Below are 24,977 nucleotides of genomic sequence, written 5' to 3'. Positions count from 1 at the left end.
GAATTGCACCATCCCAAAGCAAGAAGAATAAAAAGCTTATTATTGGTTTATATTCCAAAATATGTTATTGATTAATTTTCTGAAATTAGAACACATTTTCTCATCCACATGTAGGTTAAACTAGATGACTTCTGAGTCAGTCTATGCTAGACAGAGCTGGGGCTTGAACCCAGGTATTGCTGGTTTCTAGACCAACTCTCTATCCCCTAGAGCACACTGCCTCTCAACCAGGTTTAGAATAGCTATGTATTTGGGCCTAGTAAGATACCACTGATATATCTGATTCCCTATGCACATCCTGGCAGGTCCACATCCTCCAGACTAAAAAATCCAGCAGTGCTATCAAAAAGCCAATACTGGGACCCAGCAAACACAGTGAGGAGGAAGCTGATCACCACCTTTTCCTCTGCTCCCCTTCTAGTCTGAAGGTAGATTAGACAAAATCCATTAGAAGAAACATGGAAGGGCTGTCAAACAAGCCTTTGGTCTTTTTTTAAACTAGAGTACCTTGTGGTCATGGAGGGGCGAGGGAGAGGCTTTTCTGCATAATCAGAAGTATAAGTAAGACTTTCTGACCTTGAAACCAAAGCAGCATTTAGCTTGTGACTGTTATTTCAATCATTTAAATGGCATTTATAAAATTGATAGTTTACAGAGAACGATTCTTGAGGATATTATAACAGCATAATCAATAGCAAAAGAAGACAACTTCCATTAGGAGTAGGGAATATGTACTCTGGAATATAGTGAACAGTCATGTTTCATTCATCTTCTATCACTATATGGGGTATCCCAGAAGTCTTGGTGCAGTTTCAATCTTTAGCAGCATTAAGACTTCTGGAATACCCCGTATATGCTAGCAGAACCCCCCAGCAGTGAAACTGCCAAGTATAAATTCCTGGGTCATTTGTATTGTTTTGGGGAACAATAGTTACTCAATATTTTGTTCAATTTCCTTTTTAAAAAAAAACAAAACAAAAAACTCTTTTCCTTTGGTGTTAATGGAATTATAGAAGGGACAAGGAAATTCAAAACACATAGCACCAGGGCTGGAGGTTGAGGTTTTTAGGACTGAAATTCAGCTATGCCCTTGCAGATCAAATCCTATTTCCAAGAACTCCAAATACTTCTGTGGCACTTCAGTTGTCATATACTAAGCCTGTGGGGTAAAGGATTAAAGTAGATCAATGGTTCTCATTTAGTGGTTGGGGTTTTTTCACCGATGGTCCAAGGGGTTCATGCTAAAAATTCTTTAATAACACTTAAAGCAGCAAATTATTACACAATTATTATGAGCGTCATGTTAAATATTCCCAAGGATTCACTGAACAGGAAACACTGGGAACCAATGAGGTAGTTATAACATATTGACTCTTAGAAGTAACATGTTCAGATTTCTACATTAATTCCCTCTCTTTTAATAATTCCCTATTTATCCTGTACATAGCTTGGTTTGTATGTCATCTCTGCAATTAGATTGTGAGTTCCTTGAGGGCAGAGACTGTCTCTGCCTCTTTTTGCATCCCCAGCACTTAGCACAGTGCCTGGTACATAGCAGTTACTTAATGAATATTTATAAAGGAATGAATGAATTCTAGAGAGGAATGGGTTAGGGGAGCACTTTATTTGTAAATAAAGGCATATTTTGTTGACTTTAATTCACCTTTCAGCAGAGGCCCCAGGCTATCACATGATAATTCTTTCTGCCCTTAAAAAAAATTCCTGGAAACATATATTAAAGAAAGTCACATGAGGATTATTTGGCTTAGTCCTTAATAATTACTTTTTAAAAAATAATAAATTTTCCTACTCTTAATCTACTCTGGTAAACTACAAGGATAAGAAAATCTACATTAGCTAGTTCCTGATTAACTTTATTTAACTAACTGAAAAGTGAATCTGTAACATAAAGGTCACAAAGAGGCTTTGTGTACATGCTAGTGCTTGATAAATACTTCACTCATTCCAACAAATATTTATTTAGTAGCTTTGTAAACAATGTTATTTTACATCTGCTTGAGTTTGGAAGAGATTACTAATCTGGGTTCCCAAATCAGCATATTAAAGTTGAAAAACTAAAGCAAGTGAATTTCTTTTGCCCTTCCCCCTTAGCTTCGGAAAATTCGGCAAGCGGCTAAGAACTAAGAGAGCCTAATTATCTCAAAACACCTATTTTTAATTTCTTAAAAATGAAACAAAAGGGGCAGCTATGTGGCGCAGTGGATAGAGCGCCAGCTCTGGAGTCAAGAGGACCTAAGTTCAAATCTGGCCTCAGACACTTGATACTTACTAGCTGTGTGACCCTGGGCAAGTCACTTAACCCCACTGCCTAGCAAAAAAAAAAACCAAAACCCAAAAACCAAAAGAGAAGCTTACTTTTATGCTTAGGGTAGAGAACATCAAAACCAGGTAAAGGCATCACCACATCGTGGATGGAGTAGGAATTAACATCTGCTTCCTCAATGTATGTGGCTGTAGCTGCAAGTTCATAAATATGTAATAATTTAAGCATACAAGAAATATTCGCATCTCAGACTTCTGAAATTAGCTATCTTAAGGGTAAGCTCGGGAAAGGGTGTTTTAAGAAAGAAGATCAGAGCTACTTTTCTTTTTCTTTTTTGAAAAGAACCCATCTGGACACTGGTTAATGATTACAAGGCATTATAAAAGCTTTCAGAGGAAAGGAATGTTTTTGTGGCGTTTGTTTAATGGTGGTTTTAAATGACTGGTTTTTTAAATCAGCAATTTTTAAAAATTATTTTACCAACAATCACTTCCATAAGCTTTTGAGTTTTAAATTTTTCTCCCCCTCCCTCCCCAAGATGGCACACAACCTGATAAAGGCTATACATATACATTCCTATTAAACATATTTTCACATTAGTGATGTTGTAAGGAAGAATCAGAACCAATAGGAGGAACCACAAGAAAGAGAAAACAAAACAAAAGAAAAAAATAGCAAATAGTATGCTTCGATCTGCATTCCAACTCCATAGTTCTTTCTTTGGATGTAGATAGCATTTTCCATTGGAAATCTCCTTTGGAGATTTAAATCAGAAATTTTGAAATGGAATCAAGCTGACCAAAAATCTGTCAAAGAATTCTGAAATCATTAAAACAAAGTTTGATAATAAATAAATAATAAAATTAAAGGACCCTATATGTAAAGCTGTAAGAGATGAATGCAATGGGGGAGGAGAACAGGGGCTAAAGGAAAGTCAGTTTGTCTTAAAAGGATCAAGTAAGGACCTACCTCCACATTCTAAAATAATTTTTCATGAGAATAAATCACTTCATTGAGTAGGGCTTAAAATTTGGCTCTTTACTAGTTATTTGGAGATGAAATTTTTATCTTAACAGAAAGGGGTTGTCTGACGCTGTGCAGATCAGAGATTTCTGCTGCCTCACATACACGTGGTCATCATGAGAGGAGCAACGTGAAGGGAATGCTCCAGCCTGAGCTAGTCTATAAGCCAAATCTAGAACCACAGGCTAGAACTAGAGACTGTGCCACAGTTGTTGGGAAAACTCCAAGTGCCCAAATAGCAGAAAAGTGTTTTAAGATCCTCACACAAACCTGCACTGGATAAAATAGTTTGCAGCCCATCAGACTTCATGTTTTTAAATACCAGACACATGCCTCCTCAACTCAGTTGCCAGGCTAACCTTGAAGCTATTTAGTGGTAACCTAGCAACAGTATATTCCAAGGCCAGGAGCAAAAGACTGAGGCTGACAACTTTGCCTTTTTACCTCCTTTAAGTACGAGATCCCCTGGAACAGGCTTCAGTCCATACTCTTCAATTCTCTTGCTCACCATGTTATTCCACACATAACTCTGATAACTATGAATATACATCAAACGGTTATTTCTTGGTATCTGTAGAGAGGAAGAAATCAGCAAAAATCAGCAAAGTCAACAAAAATGAGTGAAGAAATCAGACATGGAAGGCATCTTTCAAATCATCTTAAGGGTTCTTAAACTTTTTTTGTCATGGACCCCTCTGACAAACTGGTGAAGTTTAGGGACCCTGTCTCAGAAAAATGTATTTAAGTGCATAAAATATAAATTCATAAGCTTAAAAGTAAACCTATTATCCTGAAGTAGTTACCAGAATATTTTAAAGAAACAAGTTCATAGACTATAGATTAAGAACTTTTGAGAGATGATTGTGACTATTGTTTATTGCTTGCTGTTCCTTTATATACTAAACTCTTACATTTCAGGCTGCAAAAAAATTCCCAAATCCCTGATTCGCACATCTATAGAAGTCTACAAACAATTAACATTAATATTCTTTTTACAGATGGAGATGTAGCAAAGCTGAAATTGTACAACAGTCATTTTCATCAGCTAATGATAAGGCTGATGAATTGTTTGTTGGTTACATTCAAATATACCAAAGACTACAGTGATTTTTAAAAATTTTTATTTATTTTAATTTTAATTTAGTGATTTTAAGAAAAAGAATTTGTAAATGTATGGCAAACCTAACAGGGCTTTCATCACCACATTCTAAGATGTTCCAAAAATACAAGCAATTTCACTAATAATGAGTTCAATGAGGCAACCAAATGGCTTTCTGTTTACCATGCAGGGAAAAAAAGACACCACCACTCAAATAAATCTAGTGTGGATTAGAGATCTAAATGTCAGGTGAAGTTCATCTCATAAAGCTATCACGATTTTAGCAGATGCTTAACATGGAAAGCAAGAAGATGGCAAAAATATGCCTTCAGTTTCACTCATGACAAATGTAAATTTGTTTAGTTTCAGGCGCATCTTTTTAGTTTACCAAGAGCCTCTCCTCTTTTCTTGTTCTAACAAAGGAAACACAAATGCCTGTGAGCCATTCCCTGAATGATAGAAGGTCTGGATTCTACAACTTTTTATTTTCTAAACTACCAAGAAAGTCTATCTAACAGTAGAAAGCATATGAAATTAATCAGCTGTAAAATGTCCATTAGTATAGACTGCTTTTCCATACTGTAAGTCTCTTGAAGCCAAACAGTACTATTTTTAGCCTCTATATACCAAGTTCCTAGCACACTACATTATATACAGTAGATATTCCTAAAGTGCTTACTGAATTGAATTAAAATAATTTTATCCATTTTATTTTATGACTAAAAATAAATTATATAAATTTACCTCCCGAGTGACTTTTTCTTCTTTACCTCTTGCCCATAAACCCCGCCCCAAACCCCCCAAAACAAAAACAAACAAAAAAAAAACAACTCTGATGGTCAGCACCTAAAAGATTTGTTACACCTCTTAAAGTCATTGCCTAACTTCACAAATCACACTCACTATGCCAAATGCAGACACAATATTCTTCAGTCCATATTTTGAAAGTCCTCGAAGCAGCTGCCCTTCCACACACCTTTTGACAGGTAGTTTTTTGAGGGCTGCATCAGGATCTTTGGTCTTGGCCCACTCTTCTCGGCATTTGACCAAGTACCCCTTTTCGGCTGCAAAAACAAGTAAGCAGTAAACAACTTAATCCATATGAATCCTTCTAAATCTTTTTTTTAAATTTTTTTGAATCTTTTAAATCTTAAAATAAAATGCTCATCACAAAATAAATATTTGGGAATTCCAACCAAAAACTGAGTCCTGTGGACCCATTTTACAGGACTAGTAAAAGGAAGAGTACATATGGATTTTAAGTGACTGAGCAGACCACTGTGCTGAGAGCTAAAACAAGGTGGTACTCATATCCTAACTGAATAAACAGGGATGTTTGCTTTTTCTTTTCTCTCTGCTCTTTTAATCCAGTACTACTAAACTTATAGGGCAAGTTTTCTTCTAATAAAGTGACTAAGCCATCCATCATGGGATCTATGCCTAAAATTCAAAGAGGCCTTAGATGTTTTCTAGTCTAACCCTTTCATTTTACAAACGAGGAAAGTAAGGTCCAGAAAGATTAAAATCTGACCACGCTTACATAGGTAGCAAGTAGCAGAGCCAGAATTGTAACTCAGACAAGTTCTTATCATTCCAAATTCAGTGCTTTTCCATTTTCTTTAGACCAGTACTACACAATTAGCAAAAATGTTAGCACTGTCAACGTAACTGTAAATTTAATCTTTTTTACAAAGTAAAATTTGTAGGGAAATTTTTTTACGAAAATATTTTAAAGTATTCTTTAAAATAAATCCCCAGGCTTTATAGAACCATAAGGAATCAAAAGAATGAAGTTTCTCCGTATTTTTAATAAATATTTGTGAACTGATCTATTGATTCTAATATTTTTTGTTGTTCTTAGAAACAGATATTTCTTTGTGCCTGAAAAGGGACAGGCAGGTGTCACAGCTGACACCGTTCATGATGTCTAGAATGTTGGTGAAATTTGTCCGAGGGTCCTTGGCTAGAGATCTACTTTTTTTTTTTTTTTTTTGCTAGGCAATGGGGTTAAGTGACCCGCCCAAGGTCACACAGCTAGTTAAGTGATATGTGTCTAAGGCCGATTTGAACTCAGGTCCTCCTGAATCCAGGGCGGGTGCTCTATCCACTGCGCCACCTAGCTGCCCCTAGAGATCTATTTAATTCCCAAACCAAAAGGGATGAAATATTTCTCAGAGAGCAGGCCTTCAAGTTCATTAGCACTGAACTTGATGAAACTCTCCCAAATGAGCATACCATTGTGCTAAGAACTAAAACAAACTGGACCTTCTGAAAGCAAGGGACCACATGAAGTGACCACTGCATAAAGCCTCTATCACATTGTTCGAGACCTTGGCCCAAACGGCCATCATGATTTGGCCAATGAGCACGCACACTACAGTACCCAAGGACTTCTCAAGTAAATTCCAGGTGTCTTGTCTATAACCCATGGAAGAGAAGGTGGAGAGAAGGTCAAGAATCAGAGAAGTCATAGAAGGGTCAGGAAAAGTTGCTGACCGAGGTAAGGGATCTGACCCGAGTCTGGGAAGTATCTCCAAGGTCCCTTAAGGAATTCCATAAAAAGAACAAGGTATATACACAACCAAAAGGGGCTGTTTTCCACAATCACTGGCTCTTGATTAAGATGGCGCCAGTCAGCCTAATTGGATGTGAGGATCTCAATACTATCAAAGTTCTCCTACACAGCATATGGTTAAAAGGAGATGGACTCAACAGTATTTTATAGCAAACCATGAACTCTTACACAAAAGTCCTACTCTAAAACATCATCATGGCATGGAGGTGACCCCTCAAAGGTTAGGCCAGTTGAGTGTGAACTCTGGGAAGTCCTAACCAAGCTGGAAATGTTTCCATGGCACAACTCCAGTGACAAACTACCTTTGTCTGTCACCTACAGACCAGCCTGGATAAGTTTGGAGAGGTTCATCACCCATTTGGCCACAGCAACTTTTGGAGATCATTTGCTAAGTCTCAGAAGGACTACACTCTGTGATAACAGAAACAGTATAAAATCATGGATCTTTTCATTTTAACTACGAATTGTAATATTTACATAAATAGATCTATAATGAAATAAAGTTGTTTTTTAAAATAAGAAACAAAAAAACTCATTTGCAAAAATGCCTTACCTCCAGGACGAGGTTTCAATATTAAATCTACGACTTCATCCCAGCAGTTTTGTAAGATGGCTCTGAAATTGAGCAGATCATTTACTTTACTAAATTTTGTATTATAATAAATTTCTTTGCATTCAGATTATGTGTGTCAAGGTATTTTACTTCCTTTGTTATAATACGTAACAGTATGATAAAGGATAAATATGTAATGACAGATTCTAACAAAAAATGTAAAAGGATAAAATAAAGGAAGAAATGGTTCTAGCCGTTTAGCTTTTATACTTGGCTTAGCCCTAATTGGTGCATCATAGATTTAAAATGTTAAAACACATTTATAGCATGCCTTGCAATTATCTGGCATCAGTAGCTATATAAAATGTTCTGGATAAATGGGATGAATCAGTGCTGACCCTAAGACATACTGTTTTTTAAAATTACTTTTAAGCTTTTATTTTCCCCCAGTTACTTGTAAAAATAATTTTTAACGTTAAAACATACTATTAAACTTATTTCTTCTAATAAATAAATCCCTGGTGATGTAGCTATGATTTTTTGACATTTACTTCGTTCTCATTAAAGAGGTCTACAGAATATGCAAAGTAACATAACTCCTTTCTGGAAAATTAGTCATTAAATTAAAGGCTGAAAACAGCTTTCTCGCAAATTTTCTTTTTCTTAAAAAAATCACCACCTCCACTTTTTCTTATTAGTGTGCTCTGACATTTCAGTACATGTTTCAAAAATTCCTTTTCAGTAATCCCTGCACCCTCCTAGTCTGTTTCAATTCATTCTATACTTATGTTGAATAAACTTCATGAGAAAGAATGACTACCTACATGTCTTTAATATATTGCCACTAAGGACCTTTAAAGCCAGATTTTTGTGTTTTCACAACCAAAATAAAAAACTGTATTCCACATCTTAACTTCTCAAGCACCTGTGACTGGGTGTGAAGAGATGTGGGCTTAAATCCTACCTCTGTTACTAACTAGCTCTTTTTCTAGAGTGAAAAGGCTACCCTTACACCTAACAATAACATTATTAGGCCTATAAACCTGAAGAGAGAAAAAAAAAAAAGTAAAAAGACAAATTTTGTGCTATGTGGACAAAAATATTTAGAGCAGCTCTTTTTGTAGTAGCAAAGAATTAGAAACTAAGGAGAGACACATTAGTTGGAAAATCGTTGAATAAATTATGTACACAATGTAATGGGATACTATTGTGCTTTAAGAAATTATGAAAGAGGATAGCTTCAGAGAAAAAACCTTGGAAGATTTGTATGAAATGATGCAGCATGAAGCAAGCAGAACCAGGAGAACAATTTATACCATAACAATGTTATAAAAATGAATTTTGAAAGACTTAAGAGCTCTGATTAATGCAGTGACCTGTGATGATTATAGAGGACCCATGATGAAGTATGTTTACGCATTCCCTGACAGAGAGGTGATAAACTAACCATGCAGAATGGGACATACTTTTTTCGATATGGTCAATATGAGATTTTGTTTTGCCTAACTATGCATATTTGTTATAAAGATTTTTTTTCTTTTTTGGGGGGGGTGGGTAAAAGGAAGAAAAAATAATGCTTAATAGTTTTTTTTAAAGTTAATTTTTTAAAATGTTAAAAGGCTGTAAGACGTCCCTTCCAGTTTTAAAATTCTGTGATTTTAAATAGCTGTCCCATGTACTGTATTATTCTCATTTTTTTTTTTTACTAAAAAGAATCATGAGTCAAAGTATAAAAAGGATTCCCAATCTTGGTCTTGTTATACTCTTAGTTGTCAAAAATTATTTCAAAAATTCCTAAATAGCTATTCCCCAGATGATAAATGGTCAAAGGATATTAACAGGCAGTTTACAGAAGAAGCAACCAAAGCTATCAATAATCGTACCAAAAAATGCTCTAAATCACTATTGATTAGAGAAATGCAATTTAAAACAACTCTGAGAAACCACCTCATACTTACCAGAGTGTCTAACATGACAAAAAAGGAAAATGACAAATGCTAGAGCGGATGTGGAAAAACAGATGCACTATTGATGGAGTTGTGAACCAGTCTTACCATTCTGGAGAGCAATTTGGAACTATGCCCAAAGGGCTATAAAATTGTCCATACCCTTTGACCCAGCAATACCACTACTAGGTCTGTATTCCAAAAAGAGCAAAGAAAAAGGGATGGGTCCTATAAGTACAAGAATATTTATAGCAACTCTTCTCTGTGGTGGCAAATAATTCTAAATCAGCTGGGGAATGGCTGGGTGAACATGACTGTGATAAAATACTAGTCTGCTATAAAGAATGATGAAGGATATAGTTTCAGAAACACCTGGGAAGATTTATAGTGAGAAGAACCAGGAGAATATTATAGACAGCAACAGCAATACTGTAATGATGAACTAACTAAAGTACAATGATCAATACAATGATCCATGATAATTCCAAAGGACTCATGAAATATGCAATCCACCTCCATTAGAGAATTAATGAACTCTGAGTATAGAGTGAAGCATATTTTTTCACTTTTTTTTTTTACTTTTTTTGCAACATGGCTAATATGGAAATATGTTTTGCATGACTTTGCATGTATAACAGGTATCATATTGCTTACTTTCTCAATGGGCAGGAGAGGGGCTATAGGGAGGGAGAGATTTTGAAACTCAAAATGTAAAAAAGGAATGCTTTAAAAATAATTAATTTTTTTTAACATCTTCAGCACCTAAAAATAAATTCTGATTTATTTTTTATTTAAAAAATACATGTATTCCATATAACACTTTTAGGGAAGGGGAGGAGGAAAAGGAAAGATTTGTCAAAATTCTGAGATAGTTGGGAATCATTTGATAAGAGCATGTGGGCTAAGAGGCAAAAAAACAAAAGAGACAAATGAGAACCTTATTCAAGATCAGGCTCCAAAAGATCAAACAGTTAAATGATGTGCCCCACGTGACGTGGCAAACAAGAAACAGACCCATGGAAACATCAGAAGCTTCTACCATCTCCTCTTTCTACTACTATTTTCCAAAAGGACATTAAAACAGATTTTGCAACAAGATATTTTTTAAGATAAACAATGGGAAACAAAGAATATTAATTAAACACAGACCTTCCAACCTGATATGTGGGGACAGCTGTAGTCCCAAAACGCTGCATCCCATAGTAGTTAATGAATCCAATTTCCTTGAGAGAGTTCATTGCTTGCTGTACTTGATGGTCAGTTCCTGTTATATTTCTGCAAGGATATGAATCACCCAAAGAAAGTTTTATTCCATGAACAGTTGCAAGATTAGTTCACCATAAAATGATTCTGATTTGGTCACTATTCCTCTCCTTTCCTTCAATTCCTTTCTTTTTATTTTGACTCCCTCCTTACTTAATACATTGTTAAGAATATGTTATATATTTCTAAATTTTGTAACAGGAACTACAATTTCTATTGAAATTCTCTGTTTGCTTTTTTAGAGGAAAGGTATAATGACAATTTTTAAAATAGCAATAACCTTTCTGGGTCATTTCCCTCCTTATTATTCCTTTTTCCTCCTTGAATCTCTTTGTACAAGTTAACCTAAATATGAGTCTTTTTTCTCTATCATTCATTCAACACACCGACCAGGTAAATAACCAAGCGAGGATCTCTCTTCCTCCCGACAAGAGCTTTTTACCTGAGGACAACAGTGAACTGATTTCCTTGGAGTTCTCCCAACTTCAGAGGGTTTTTCTGGTAGCTGAAGTTGCCCAGCTTGAAGTTCATTAAGCACTTGTTCAAATGGGCAAGTCTTTGCGCAGTTATTCTAAAAAGAGAAAGGCAAAGAGAATGTCTTTGTTTCATTAGGAAATTCTAGGTCATGGGCAGATGATGGGGAACTGAGGCCTAACCAATGTGATCATAGCCACTAAAAAAGGAAGAGCAGCATAGAAATGCAGAGAGGTCACATTTTTATTTGGCATATAAACCTTCCTGCACTCATACCTACAGCCTATGAGACTTAATTAGTCATGTTGTTTGTACTTAAAACCTTGGACTTCAGCTATATACTGGAAAAGAATGATGGATCATTTAGAAAACTATTTGGGGGATTATTTTAAGGCACAGCCTGTCAGGACTGGAGAACATGTGAAAGAAAATGATTCGTTTATTTCTTTTTATAAAGAATATATTTTAATGACCAACTGTAACTCCAGAGGACCAGTGATAATGCATGATATCTACTGTCTGACAGACAGCTGGGAGACTTGAGGGGTAAATTTGATATACGTTTTTGAACATGTTCAATGTATGGATTTGTTTTGCTTCACTATAGCTTGGTGGGAATTTTGGGGGGGGGGAAGACAAGAGACAGAGATGCCAAAAATAAAGAAGAAATGGAAGGTCACTGTAGCATTAAAAAAAAAAATCACACAAAAGACAGTAAGAGGTTCAAAAGGGATCAAGCCAGATACTTCTGAAACAAGAATATTTAATTTATTATATTGTTGAAAATTATGCAAGCTGTGTATTACAGAGATTTCTGGTTTCACATACAATCCTCTGTTTCTGTTCTGTGCAGGTGGAAATGCTCATGTTTGTTGACGACTGTCAAGTTCAGAATAATAAAAAAAATTAAAATTGAAGTAAAACGACAACAAAGAAAATACTTCATTATTTGCCAATGTCTAATCTAACCAAGTCAGTTTTTTCAAACTGGTATTTACTCCTGATGGCTCACGATAGCAGGTGCAGCAATGTCCCAACTCGATCTGAGGGCACAGATCTCAGAAGATGTTTTATTAGATATGTTTTCTTGATTTTGTAGATGTCTAATTCTGCTTCCAAAGCTCTAATATGGAGTCAGGAAAGCTTAAAAAGGCAGATGGGAAAACAGAAGTAGACTCATGAAAGTATGTAGAACCATGCTCGAAGGGCCCTAATCTCAACATTTCACACCAAAAAATTATGAAATTTGTAATAAGAATTTGTCAATATGTAACATGTAAAATCTAACCCTAAGTATGATGCTGTTGTTCAGTTGTTTTAGTCATGTCTGACTCTTCATGACTCCATTTGGGGTTTTCTTGGCAAAGATACTGGAATGCCATTTCCTTCTCCAGCTCATTTTACAGATGAGGAAATTGAGGTAAACAGTATTAAGTGACTTGCCCAGGGTGTCACACAGCTAGTAAATGTCTGAGTCTGGATTTAGATGTAGGTCTTTCTGATCTCAGGCCTAGAGCTCTATCCACTGAGCCACCTGGCTGCCTCTGGGTTCAAGAAAAGTATAGGGACCAAGATTTTAACCCTTCTCCCTAATTATAAGGACACAGGATTATGCAAATTGCTGAAAAAATGTATATTACTAGCAGTTTGGTATTTATATGGTAAAACTTCCCTTTCTCTGCTCAAAGTTTCCCCACAACTTTCTTCTGCCAATACTCATAAAAAAAAAAAGAGTTATGATTACGTAATAGGTCAGACTCTCTCATGAGTTTAAGAGACACAGGTTGATTGTGAAGATTTGTATGATTTGACACAAAGCAAAGAAAACCAAACCAGAACTATTTATACAATACCAACGTTGTAAAACAAACAATTCTGACAGTCTTAATAACTCTACCAATGCAATGACCAACCATGATTCCAGAAGTTCCATGATTCCATGTTTCACAAGGAAGGAAACACAATGCCCACCTTCTGACAGACAAATGATGGACTTAGGGTGAAGACTGGGACATTTTTTTTTTTGGACTTGGGCAATGTGGGAATTTGATTTGCTTTACCATTCAAAGTTCTTGCATTTGTTGCAAGGGTTCTCTTATGGTTAGCACCATAATACGCTAATAGTCTCTGTGCTGCACAAGAGTCCACAAAGGAAGATGGGCCTCTTTTTTGGAGATCAATCAGTCAACCAACATTTACTAAGCACTTCCTATGTGCCAAGCACTATGCACTGTGCTAGCATATAAAGAAAAAAAGCAAAAAAGTCCTTGCCCACAAGAAGCTTACATTCTAATGAGGTGGTCAATAGGTATATACAAGACATATATAGAGGAGAAGGTACATAAGAAAAGAAGGCAGCAGCAACTGGGAGAAGACATAGGGTATCCTAGAGAAGGTGGCAACTGAGCTGAATCTTGAAGGAAACAGATTCTAAGAGGCAGGAGTGAGGAGAGAGGGCCTTCGAGGCATGGAAAAATGTCAACAGAGAGGCATGGAGATGGAAATATGTGTAAGGAAGAGTATGGTTGGACTGTAAATACATGAAAGGGAATCAATGTGTAAAAATACAGGAAAGATAAGAAAAGACCAGGTTGGAGTTTTATATTCCAAACGGGAGTTTATATTTGTTCCCCGAGGAAGCACTGGAGTTTACTGGGGAGGGGTGTTTCCCAGATCTCAGTAAGTCCAAGGTCACCCACTACATCCCAGGCCATCACCAATCATCTTATCTTGGACTTCCATGTCTCTGGAGAAGACTTTGTGTAGCTCTGACTCACTTAAATCCAATTCACAAGCAAGTCAAGATGTCACTCTTGTGATATCACTGGTCCTCTTTCAGAATGAAGAATGAACAAGAGAGGAGGTGGAAGAGATTGTTCATGGTCAGACCTATGCTTGAGAAAATAGCGTTGGCATCTATGTGGAGGAAGGATGGATTGGAAAGGGGAGAGACTTGAGGCTGGGAGAGCAATTACTCCAATAATCCAGATGAGAGGTGATAACGGCAAGTAGAGGGGTTGACCTAGGCAAGGAGAAGGGCCACCTCTTCACTAGAGACTGGAGGGATTGAGGAAGTAACAGGGGGATGATGTCAGAGGACGGACGCTAAATGGAAAAGGGAGAAGAGGGAGCTCTCGATGAATTGCTTCAATTTTTTTAATGAGATATGAAGAAGGCTGATTTATTTTATAATTAATTAAGAGTAGAGGGAACCTTTTCTTTTTTTTTTCTTTTCTTTTTTTGCTCCTTAAGGGCCAAGAATCATAATTTATGCCAACAGTGGCAGCAGCTATGCAGAACATCAGCCAACATCCCTTTCCTGCTGCCAAGAAGAGAGAATGGGGCTGCCCCCTGGACAAAGGAAAGCCAGGAGGAAATCTAAATTCAAAGCCCAGGAAGAATTCCTTTGGAATAAGTGAAAGGGGAGGGAAAAGGGAAAAGAAACAGAAAACTATAAAAGGACTCTAAGAAGCCTGTATGTAAAGACATATCACTCAAACAACACAAAATATGAGAGTAAATCAATGAGAGAGTAAAGGAAAATTACAGAACAACAGCAGAGGTTAAATCTGAAAAAAGAATCAAGTAGTCTACATTTAAGTGATTATTTACCACAAAAATATAAGCACCATTAATCTATACTTACTTAAGAACAGCAATCTCTTGAACAGTTATAGCCCTTTTGTCTTTGGTTCCCATGTAGGAAAATATGTTTGGTTTAACTCTGATGAAAAACAAACAAAAAATAAGTTAAATAACCAATATTCATGCTAATAATAACGATCTGAAATTATATGCATACATTTTACAATTTGTTTAATCATTGTCCAGTCAATTGATGGACACCTACACTGTTTCTAGTTCTTTGTTACCACAAAAAAAAAGCTGCTACGAATGTAAGACCATTCCTTCTTTCTCTGATTTCTAGCAGTGGGATCTCTGGGTCAGATTCCAAATTGCTCTCCAGACTGGTTGGACCAGTTCACAACTCTACTGACAGTATTCGTGTGCCTCTCTCTTCACAGCCATTCCAACAATGACTTTCCCCTTTGCCAATTTGTCTGGTATGAGGTGAAACCTCAGTGCTGTTTTAATCTGAAATTCTCTCATTCTTAGTGATTTGGAGCTATGTTTCATATAACGTATAATAGTTTGGAATTCTTCTGCTGAGAAGAGAATATTCATTCATGTTAGTTCTCTCTACAGGCCAGGCATCAGACTCTTAACAGAGATATGTTACAAAGCTTTTTTGCTAATCAGTAGCTACCTTTTTATATTAAATTGTATTGACTTTATTCATGCAAAGGCTTTTCAATTTTATGTAAGTGAAATTATCTATTTTATCTTTCATAACTGCCTCTATCCCTACTTGGGTTAACAACTTTTTCTCCGGACATAGGTATGAAAGTACTTCTAATTTTGTAGGGTTTGACCTTTTCTATTCTGTTCCTCTATCCACTGTATAAAATTTGCTAGAGTTTCTCCGTAAGGTGTTGGTCTAAACCCAAATTGTGCCAAACTGCTTTACCATACTTTCAGCAATTCTTGTCAAATAAGAAGGTCTTCCTGAAGTAAATTATGTTTTAAGGTTTATCACACAACAAATTATTTAGTCCAGATGTATCCGATTCTTCCATATACAGTCTGTTCCACTGATCTACTTTTCTATTTTTTACAATCAATACCAAATGAGATATTATAAAGCAATAATTATCACAACTGTGATTCCTCCCTTGAAATTCTAGATCTTTTATTTCTAAAATTAATCTTGTTATTATTTTTTATATCTGTAGTTCTAAAAAGTATTCCTTCAATTTCAAATTCTTTGCCCCCTCAAATGGGGGCAAAGAATTAGAAATTGAGGGGAGGGCCATCCACTGGGGAATGGCTAAACAGGTTGTGGTATGTGATGATGATGGAATACTATTATACTATAAGAAATGATAAGCAGGATGCTCTCAGAAAAACCTGGAAAGACTTGCATGGGCTAATGCAAAGTGAAATGTACTGTGTACAAAGTAAAAGCAATAATAAAAGATGATCAGCTGTGAATGACTTAGCTATTCTCAGCAATACAATGATTTAAGACAATTCTGAAGGACTTATGATGGAAAATGTTATCCATCCTCAGAGAAAGAACTGATGGTGTCTCAATACAGATTGAAGCATACTTTTTTTAACTTTGTTTTTCTTGAAAATGTTTTTCTATGTTTTCTTTTACAACATAACTATTGTGGACATGTTGTGCATGACTACACATGTATAACCTATACCAAATTGCTTGCCTTCTCAATGAGGGGGATAGGGAGGGGAAAAGGGAGAGAATTTGGAACTCAAAGCTTTAAAAACAAATGTTAAAAATTGTTTTTACATATAACTGGGGAAAAATAAAATAATAAATAAAAAAAGAAAAAAAAGTATCCCCTTAGTAATTTCATTGCTGATACTAAATTTGTAAATTAACTAGCATCTTTTTAATTATATTTACAGAGCTCAACCATGAACAATGACTACCCCCTCCAACTATTAAAGTCATTCTTTATTTCTTTAAAGAATGTTTTTAATTATGCTCTAATATTGCTTCTAGGTGAGAATCAATTTTAACTTTTTCAGGAATGGAATCAGCAAAAAATTCAAGAGTTATGTGTATAGTAAAATGAAATTTCTACAATGTGAGTCATTTAAATAGAGATTTTTTTTTAGGGGGAGGTTAATTTGTGTCATAAGCTGTGTGTTAATTCTCAATTATCTATATGTGGATTATCCATTTTCTGGCAAAGTTTTTAATATCAAATATCTGGCATCTGCTATATATTGTACGATCTTGGGCAAGTCATTTAACATCCCTGGGTGTCAGTTTCCTTGTCTGTAAAATAAGAAGTCTAGACTAGATGACTCCTAAGGACCTTTCCAAACCTATGACCCTATGAACACAAACGATTTTTCTACTAGTTTAAGCAGTAAGAAGGTTTATAGGATCACAGATCGAGAGATGAAATGGCCCTCGAAGGTCATCTAGTCCAGCTCTTCCTTTTACAGAAGAAAGAACTGAGGCCCATGGAGGTTAAGTGACCTCCCCAAACTCACAAATGTAGTCAGTCAGAGGCAGGATTTGAATGCAGGTCCTTTAACTCCAAAGTCAATGCTCTTTTTTTTTTTCTATTATATTATACTGATACACACATGACTGTGTTGTTCAAAAAAGCTATAATGTTTTCATTCCAAATCCAAATAGAAGTGACTTTTCTATTATCTATTTCTTCAGACTGCCCCTACCACAGTCCTTTCATATTGTTAGTTTAATTTAAAATCAGCCACGTTTTGATAGTACATTAAAAAAGATAAAAAAAAAACTAACCTTAAAAATTTGGAAAGTACATTAATAGCATCCATGGTGTCCTTGTTTTCCTTGTATAATACAAAGTGGCAGTAACTTCCCCTAGACTTTGGCCAAGAATGTTTTCTTGGATCTATAAAAGCAAACAAACAAAAATGAACGTATTTAACCACAGCATGGAAAGGCGCCATTGCTTTGAGTTTCCTTATTTTATGATACTATGAGTGCTCAGTTACTTGCTCCTAAATCCTGGAAGTAAGAAATTGATCTAAATAGACCAACCCAGGTTATCGGTTATAGTTTAAACTGACCTCCTGGGATCATCAAAGGCTTGTTCTGTGGCTTTGGACAATCACTTAACTTGCCATAAATGGTATGAAATATGAGTGCTTGAAGAGGTCTATAAACTGATCAGTGACCTCCACCTGTAAGGTACTATAAGAGGCATCATCAGTTCTGGGAGAGTCACTTTATAAAAAGTGTTTCTCGAATCTGAGCATTGACACCCTCAGGTCCACAGGAAGCCATGGTTAAAGTGGAATACAAAACCACAGGCTTGCCTAACATCCACTGGTCTGTGGATTTTCACGAGGACTGAAGTCCTGTGTTATAACAGAAATAGAAATAATTTGAAAATGATATAAAACTGGCTTTTAAAAAAACATTTCTAAATGCTCCTTTCCCTCTCAAAAATTTAATACCACCACTAGAAATGCTGTATATCAATCTGGACCTCCCAGAGAAATCTTTTTGGCATATGAGATCTGTTTACCATTTCTGGAGAAAAAGAGAGGTTGGGAATGAAACACGACTAAATATACTTTCAGGAGCTGCTGCTCTAAACGCTCGAGACATTTTTTTCTTATCAGAGTGACATACATTTCATGAACTGCCAGAGCCTGGTTTTTAAAACACTCAAGCAATAAAACTGTGTAGCTACATTTAAATCCATCTTAAGATCTGGGATTAAATAATTTACAGGTTTGGTTTGCCTCAAAGCTGAAATTTCAATGGTACAGAAGTGATATAATGCAGCCTGGAAAAATCTACCAATGAACAGGCTACATCTATATATGCCAAACGCTGTGTAATATACATGGGTCTTACATAATATTTAATTATGTATGTTCCCTGAACAAACATAACAGAGTTACATATTTCTTACATAGTTGTTAGGAATCAGGAAAAATGTAAAAGGATATAAAATAAACAATCTCTTACTGATGGTTATTCTTAAAAATATTTCACTTATTTGCATGTTAATATGGATCTGCGTTCTTCCAAAAGTCAGATGCTTCTGTTTGCTGAAGCTACAGCTAAAAATTGTCTTGCAAAAGAAACAAATGATATTCTTATAGACTTGTGGTCTTAGCTGAGCAATAAGGAACAGAAGCATTACCAAATAAACAAAGGTCCTAAATATTACCCTAGCAGTTAAGTGAAAGGATTCATTATCTAAAACCAACTGCATGAATGCAATAATACTAGCATGAAATGCTGCTTTACTGAGAAGTATGTAAGAATGTTTTTCTACAGGTCTTCTACTCCTCAGTCTTAGTTCCTGGCCTGGGCTCTCCTCCAAAGCTTCCCCTTCCCAATCTCTCCTCCCACCCCCAAAAAAATTCCTCTGAAAATTTGAGATGGAAACATTATCTTAGTTTTTCCTTCTGACTTTATGTTACTGAAGAAGAAATTTCTCTGATTTTTATTAGCTTTCTAGCTAGCAAATTTGTGCATCAGAATCACGGGCGTTTCATTTTATCTCCATGGAATGCCAACAGCTCTTACCTGCAGCAGTTCTGACCTCTGTCCAAATGCACAGCAAAAAGAGTATAAGAAAGCAACGTTTAATTTATAGACGTATTAAAGTTTTTTAGAGGTGAACATGCAAAAGTTATGACTGTACGTAGATTTCAATGGCACCTAGCAGTGGCAGCGACAGCAATTCAGACAATTATGCAATGCCACAACACAGCAGAGGCAACAGTAAATGCGTGGGGGGCGAAATAAATTATAGGCATAACAAACCTCCCTGTAGACAAAATAAATTGGGCCTCAGTAGCTTACCGACACTCAAACCTCTCACAAGAAAGTTATGGGTACATGAGTGTGCATGTATTCCTGACTACAAAGAACCCTTCCCAAGCTACCACAAGACTCCATTTAGAGTTTTCAGTGAAAAGTTTAAGATGTGAAATCAAAGTTTAAGATGTGAAATAAAAGTAAGATAAAATAAATTCATAGCTTTGCTTTCTTGTATTTAATTATCATAGATAATTATCATGTAATTATCAATTTTTAAAGTGGCTACTGATGAAAATTCCTGAAATTTAATTGGATGGTCTCTTACCTAGAAATTCTACATTCCCACTTAGCTGTAAGGAATGAATATAGCCACAAACAGAGAACTGGTAGAAAATGCTATGTCAAAAGAAAATTAACCTATTGGGATTTAAGTTTTCATTTATACACCTGCATACTCTAATTAGTAAGTGCACAAAAATAACAAGAGTTATCACTTTCTCACATAAATACACATGAATATATACATGTATCATGGTCTAAATAAACACTACATACAGAATTTAAACTTTGTAGAATTGTGTAGTAAATGAATCTAATGACTTCAAGGTACTGAGGGTTAAGACACACAATTTATATGCATTTTGCCTTGATGACATTCCAATCCCTCCTTATAAAAGTGATATGGAGTTTCTAAATCCAAAGATAATTATTATTACTATTTGTTTAATTATTTCATATTAGTAACTAATAATAGCTAACATTTATATAGCACTTACTATGTGCCAGAGTACTGTGCTAAGCCTTTTACAATTATCTTTTTGCTCCTCACACATCAACCCTGGGAGGTAGTTGCTTATGCCCATTTTACAGATGAGGGAACTGAGGCAAACAGGGATTAGGTGACTTGCCCAACACCACCACGCTAGTATTTTGAATTCAGGTCTTCCTGACTCCAGGCCCAGCACTCTGTGTACTATGGCGCCATCTAGCTGCCTGTGTTCTCAGTTCAAGCAAGATGGATGGGAATGGGACCCACTAGACCTATGATTTCATTGGTACATAAGGGATTCTCAAGCACGGAAAAGTCTCTCTGCCAATTTGGGATCTGCACCTCATCAACTTCTAGTCTTAGAGAACTGCCTTGAACATGGGGAGGTCAAATACAATCACTTAATATCAATAAAATAACTTATTAAAAATTAAATATTAAATAATTTTAAAAATAAATATTAAAAAATCACATATTAAATATAATCACTTAAATAAATCACAACCACAGGTTGGACTTGAACCCAGTTCTCCCTGATTTCAAGACCAAAGTTCAAGCGAATAAAAAAATTTTTTCCCCAAGGTTTGAGAAATTTTTGTAATACTACTACTGAATTAAAGACACCTTTTGGGGTCCATTAGACAGCATGGCATAAAAAGAAGAATGAATGAATGACCTAAGAGTTAATCTGAGTTCAAGCCCTAGTTTGGACTTTCAAGATGTATGTTAAGTCACTTAAACTGTATAAATTCCAGTTTCCTCATGTGTAAAATAGGGTTGATCCTCATACTCATGTTATCACAGAGGTATGGGTATCAGAGTGCTTTCTAAGCACTTAAAAAATAATACTATGAGGGGCAGCTAGGTAGAGTAGTGGATAGAGCACCAGCCCTGGACTCAGGAGGACCTGAGTTCAAACCCGGCCTCAGACACATAACACTTACTAGCTGTGTGACCCTGGGCAAGTCACGTAACCCCACTGCCTAACCTTAAAAAAAAAAAAAAGAAAGAAAGAAAATAATACTATGGGTTATTCTTACCAATTGAAATCTGCATAATTCTTTTTACTTATAAGTTTTTCTTGGATATAATATATACTACAGGTTTACTAAATAGCATTTATATGGACAGAGAACACTAGTTCTTTTTTTTAATTTTTCGGGGCTTAGAAATAGTACAGTTCTAGGAAGACAGTAAAGGCTTACTTAGCTTTGCAAAAAAAGAAGGGGGAGAGTAAGGGGAAAAGCATTTACACAGGGCCTACTGTGTGCCAGGCATTATGCCAAGCACAGTTTCAAGGACCAACTCATTAAAATGTCACTGAAAATATAGGGTTTTTCTCCCATTTGGGGTCATTTGTAAATGTAGTATGGCCACAAGTCTACTGCTAACCAGCTATCCTCCACATTTCTGTTTCTACTACACAACTGGTATAGTTTCCTGTCTTCCGTTACTAGTTTCTACTACTTTCTGATAGCGCTGCTTTTCTGTTCCTAGAGTGTAAGACAACATTGTGAATAAGAGAAAATTAGAACCTGTACCCATGTGGTAGCAGTGGTATAAGAGATGGGATAGAGGCAAGAGATAATGGTGAGGAATAACTGATAGAAACTGTTCACTTATGTGGTGTGACCACTAATCAGGTATGGAAAAAAGTGATGATTTGTTGGAAGTATAGGTCCAGGGGTGGGGAACCACTGAAGTCCCTTACAACTACGAAATAATTCTGTGATTTTCTGTGAAATGAAGAGATGGATTTGGAGTTAAAAGACCATGGTTCAAATCCATCCACTGATACTTGTTATCTACATGACCATCCATGTTCAAGCCACTTAAGCTTCTTGGCCCTCAACTTCCTCATCTGTAAAGTAAGAGAACTGGACCAGATGACCTTTGAGGTCTCCACCAGCTCTAGACTGAAAGATACTATGAAATGAAGCCTGAAAAACAAAGTGGTGGCTTGTGTAAGAACTTCTAGAATTGCATGAAAGGCAGGAGAGATGGAACGGAGAAGAAATATAAAGCGAATGGAGGGAAAATTCATTTGACTTACGCAAAGGAAATGGGTAAAAAAGGTGCAATGACAATACAACAGAACTCACAATTCCAATCACTTTTAGTTACAGGTAGTACAAGCCAAGACTAGATACACTTCCCTAAGGAAATGATCATTTCCAAGAAACAATCATGAAAATATCAAAGGCTTGAGTTTTTTCTTTCTTAGTGTTTTACCAATTAGACTAAGACACGCTTTATTAATATCCTTTTCTAATCTTATTACTGAAGAAGGGTGTTGTTGACCAAAAATACAATTAATTAACCTTAATTTTGGATGTATTTCTTAACAAGAACATCTAAAATGTCTTGTTTTGATCCAGAAATTTCTCAAAATACTATTTAAACAATTTGCTTGTGGATAGAAGAAAAACCAACATTTGCTTTTTTTTCACCAGATACATATTTCATTCATTCATATTTCAGCACATTATTTTATTATCTCCTTTTAACAGACAATTACCTTGAGATAAGTAAGACATAGTTCATCAATTTCACTTAATATAAACACCCCTCCCACATTTTTTTTGCAACTTAAGAGAAGATTCAAAATATACAACAATAAATTTCCATTTCAAGAAAGCCTATGTAATAAATACTACACATTGTGTTCAAAGCTTTTCTTTGCTTCCTTGTAAGTTTTTTTTGTTCTCTGCTGTGCACTTTTTATTTTGTTCTTTTTTTCCACCTTCCTCCCCAAGAAGGCTACAATGAAGCTTGGGGAGATGTGTGTGTGCATGCATGTTTGTGTGTGTGAATTCACACAATGCCCTGGCCTTCCAAAGGACAATATTCAACTTCTCTGAAAGACTGACATCCTGAATATTTTTGACTGAATAAAAATTGAACAGTCATACAGATGAATAAAAAACGGACAAATATCAATGCCCTCTGCCCTGGAAAACTTAAGTGTCAAGATTACACACTTACACACACACAATCACACACTCACTTACTTGCCAAAGCCTTTTTCCCAGCTGCATGGTAAGCCACGATATATTTTTTCCCATCTCTTTCCTCTGTTTTTGTCTCTAATCCAGGAAACAAAGATTTCACTGCTTGATGGATAATAGTTCTTTTCTCTTTGGTGTCTTCAAAAACCTACAATAAAAATATTAATCTAAAAGAATTTCTTTTTTTTTTTCGATAGTTGAATATTTTTGTTTAAACCTATACTTGTTTTAGGATTGTAATGAACTAAAGAAATTACAGATGACTTGCCATGAACACACACATACTACAGTTACTAAGTGCAAAGGCAGTAAAGTAGTAAAGAAGGCATCATCAAGGGGGCAGCTAGGTGGCATAGTGCATAGAGTATCCATCCTGGAGTCAAGAGGTCCTGAGTTCAAATATGACCTCAGACACTTGAAGCTTACACAAATATTCATGTTCTTTCAACGTGGTTCCAATTACATTTTTCAACAGCAAATTCAGGCCAGAAATGGGAAATACACATTTTGTATTATAAGTGATAAAATGACAAAATAAGAATTTCTTAAACACCTATTATAACATAGCAGACATTGCATAAATGCTAGCTATTATCACCATCATATTTTAATGAACTTTCCACCCAAATTGGAAGTGGTTAAAATACTGATAACAGAATAACATTTGTAATAAAATAATAACATAATTAAAATAACAATAGCTAACATTTAGATAGTGCCTACTCTGTTCCAAGCACTGTGCTAAGTGCTTTACAAATACATAATAACCCTGAGAGATAGGTGATATTATCATCCCCATTTTCCACATGAGGAAACTAAGTCAGACAGGTTAAGTGATTTGCCCAGTCTTACAGCTAGTAAATGTGAAGCTGGATTTGAACTCAGGCACTAGAGATTCAAAAACCAGAAAAAAAAAAATGAAAGGGTCCCTGTCATCTAGAAGTTTACATTCTGTCAGGAGGAAACATGTACATATTCAAGGAAATACACACTATACAATACATACAATTTTTGGAGGCGGGGAGACAATAGTCACTAAGGGTCTGGGGAAAGGCCTCATACAGCAATTGGCATGTGAGCTTAGATTTGAAAGAAGAAAGGGATTTTAAGAGGCAGAGATGAGGAGAAAATACACTCCAGGCATGAGGGACAGAGATGGGAGATGGAACATTAGGTAAGGAAGAATAAGATGGCCAGTTTGGCTGGCAGGCCAAATGAAGAGCAGTAAGGCCTAAGCCTGGAAAGAGCCAATCAAGCAACCAGTCTTAATTAAGTGCTTAGCATGTGTCAGGCAATGTCCAGGCAAGACTGGAAAGGGACACTGAAGGCCAAGCAGACTAATTTATATTTTTCCTAGAAGTGAAAGAGAGTCACTGGAGCTTTGTAAGCAGGGAAAGAGCACAATAAGACATGTGTGCTTTATGAATGTCATTTTGGCAGCTGCTGGGAGTAGGGAAATACTGGAGGCAGGTAGGCCAATTAGAAGGTTATCAAAATAGTTCAAGGAAGAGCTGATGAAATGTCTTTGTTATATACTTTTTTTTCTTGTTTGGACAGTATGACAAATCTTTTTCAAATAATTAAGGGTTTTATTGAAAAGGGTTTCTAGTATTCCAGGATT

General features: G+C 35.9%; 1 protein-coding gene and 1 non-coding gene across 5 annotated transcripts in view; both read right to left on the bottom strand.

The window, feature by feature from the left end:
• PUS7 (pseudouridine synthase 7) overlaps window positions 1-24,977 on the bottom strand; it is a 46,591-nt gene that overhangs the window by 11,134 nt on the left and 10,480 nt on the right. For all 4 annotated transcript variants that reach the window (XM_027838650.1, XM_027838652.1, XM_027838653.1 and 1 more), the window contains 9 exons: window positions 23,360-23,504; window positions 17,576-17,687; window positions 14,864-14,941; window positions 11,186-11,314; window positions 10,630-10,755; window positions 7,535-7,596; window positions 5,310-5,470; window positions 3,752-3,878; window positions 2,377-2,478 (listed from right to left, as the gene is read on the bottom strand). In XM_027838650.1, the coding sequence (XP_027694451.1) occupies window positions 2,377-2,478; window positions 3,752-3,878; window positions 5,310-5,470; window positions 7,535-7,596; window positions 10,630-10,755; window positions 11,186-11,314; window positions 14,864-14,941; window positions 17,576-17,687; window positions 23,360-23,504 (1,042 nt within the window). The remainder of the gene's footprint in view (window positions 1-2,376; window positions 2,479-3,751; window positions 3,879-5,309; window positions 5,471-7,534; window positions 7,597-10,629; window positions 10,756-11,185; window positions 11,315-14,863; window positions 14,942-17,575; window positions 17,688-23,359; window positions 23,505-24,977) is intronic.
• Window positions 6,932-7,053, bottom strand: LOC114025484. Its single transcript, XR_003567032.1, has one exon. It is a non-coding gene; the product is annotated as a small nucleolar RNA SNORA70 (small nucleolar RNA).

This window comes from Vombatus ursinus, unplaced genomic scaffold (assembly GCF_900497805.2).
Source record: "Vombatus ursinus unplaced genomic scaffold, bare-nosed wombat genome assembly UNPS02014830.1, whole genome shotgun sequence".
Lineage (NCBI taxonomy): Eukaryota > Metazoa > Chordata > Mammalia > Diprotodontia > Vombatidae > Vombatus > Vombatus ursinus.
The sequence above is the reverse complement of the archived record's forward strand: the minus strand, read 5'-3'. Positions and strand labels throughout refer to the sequence as shown.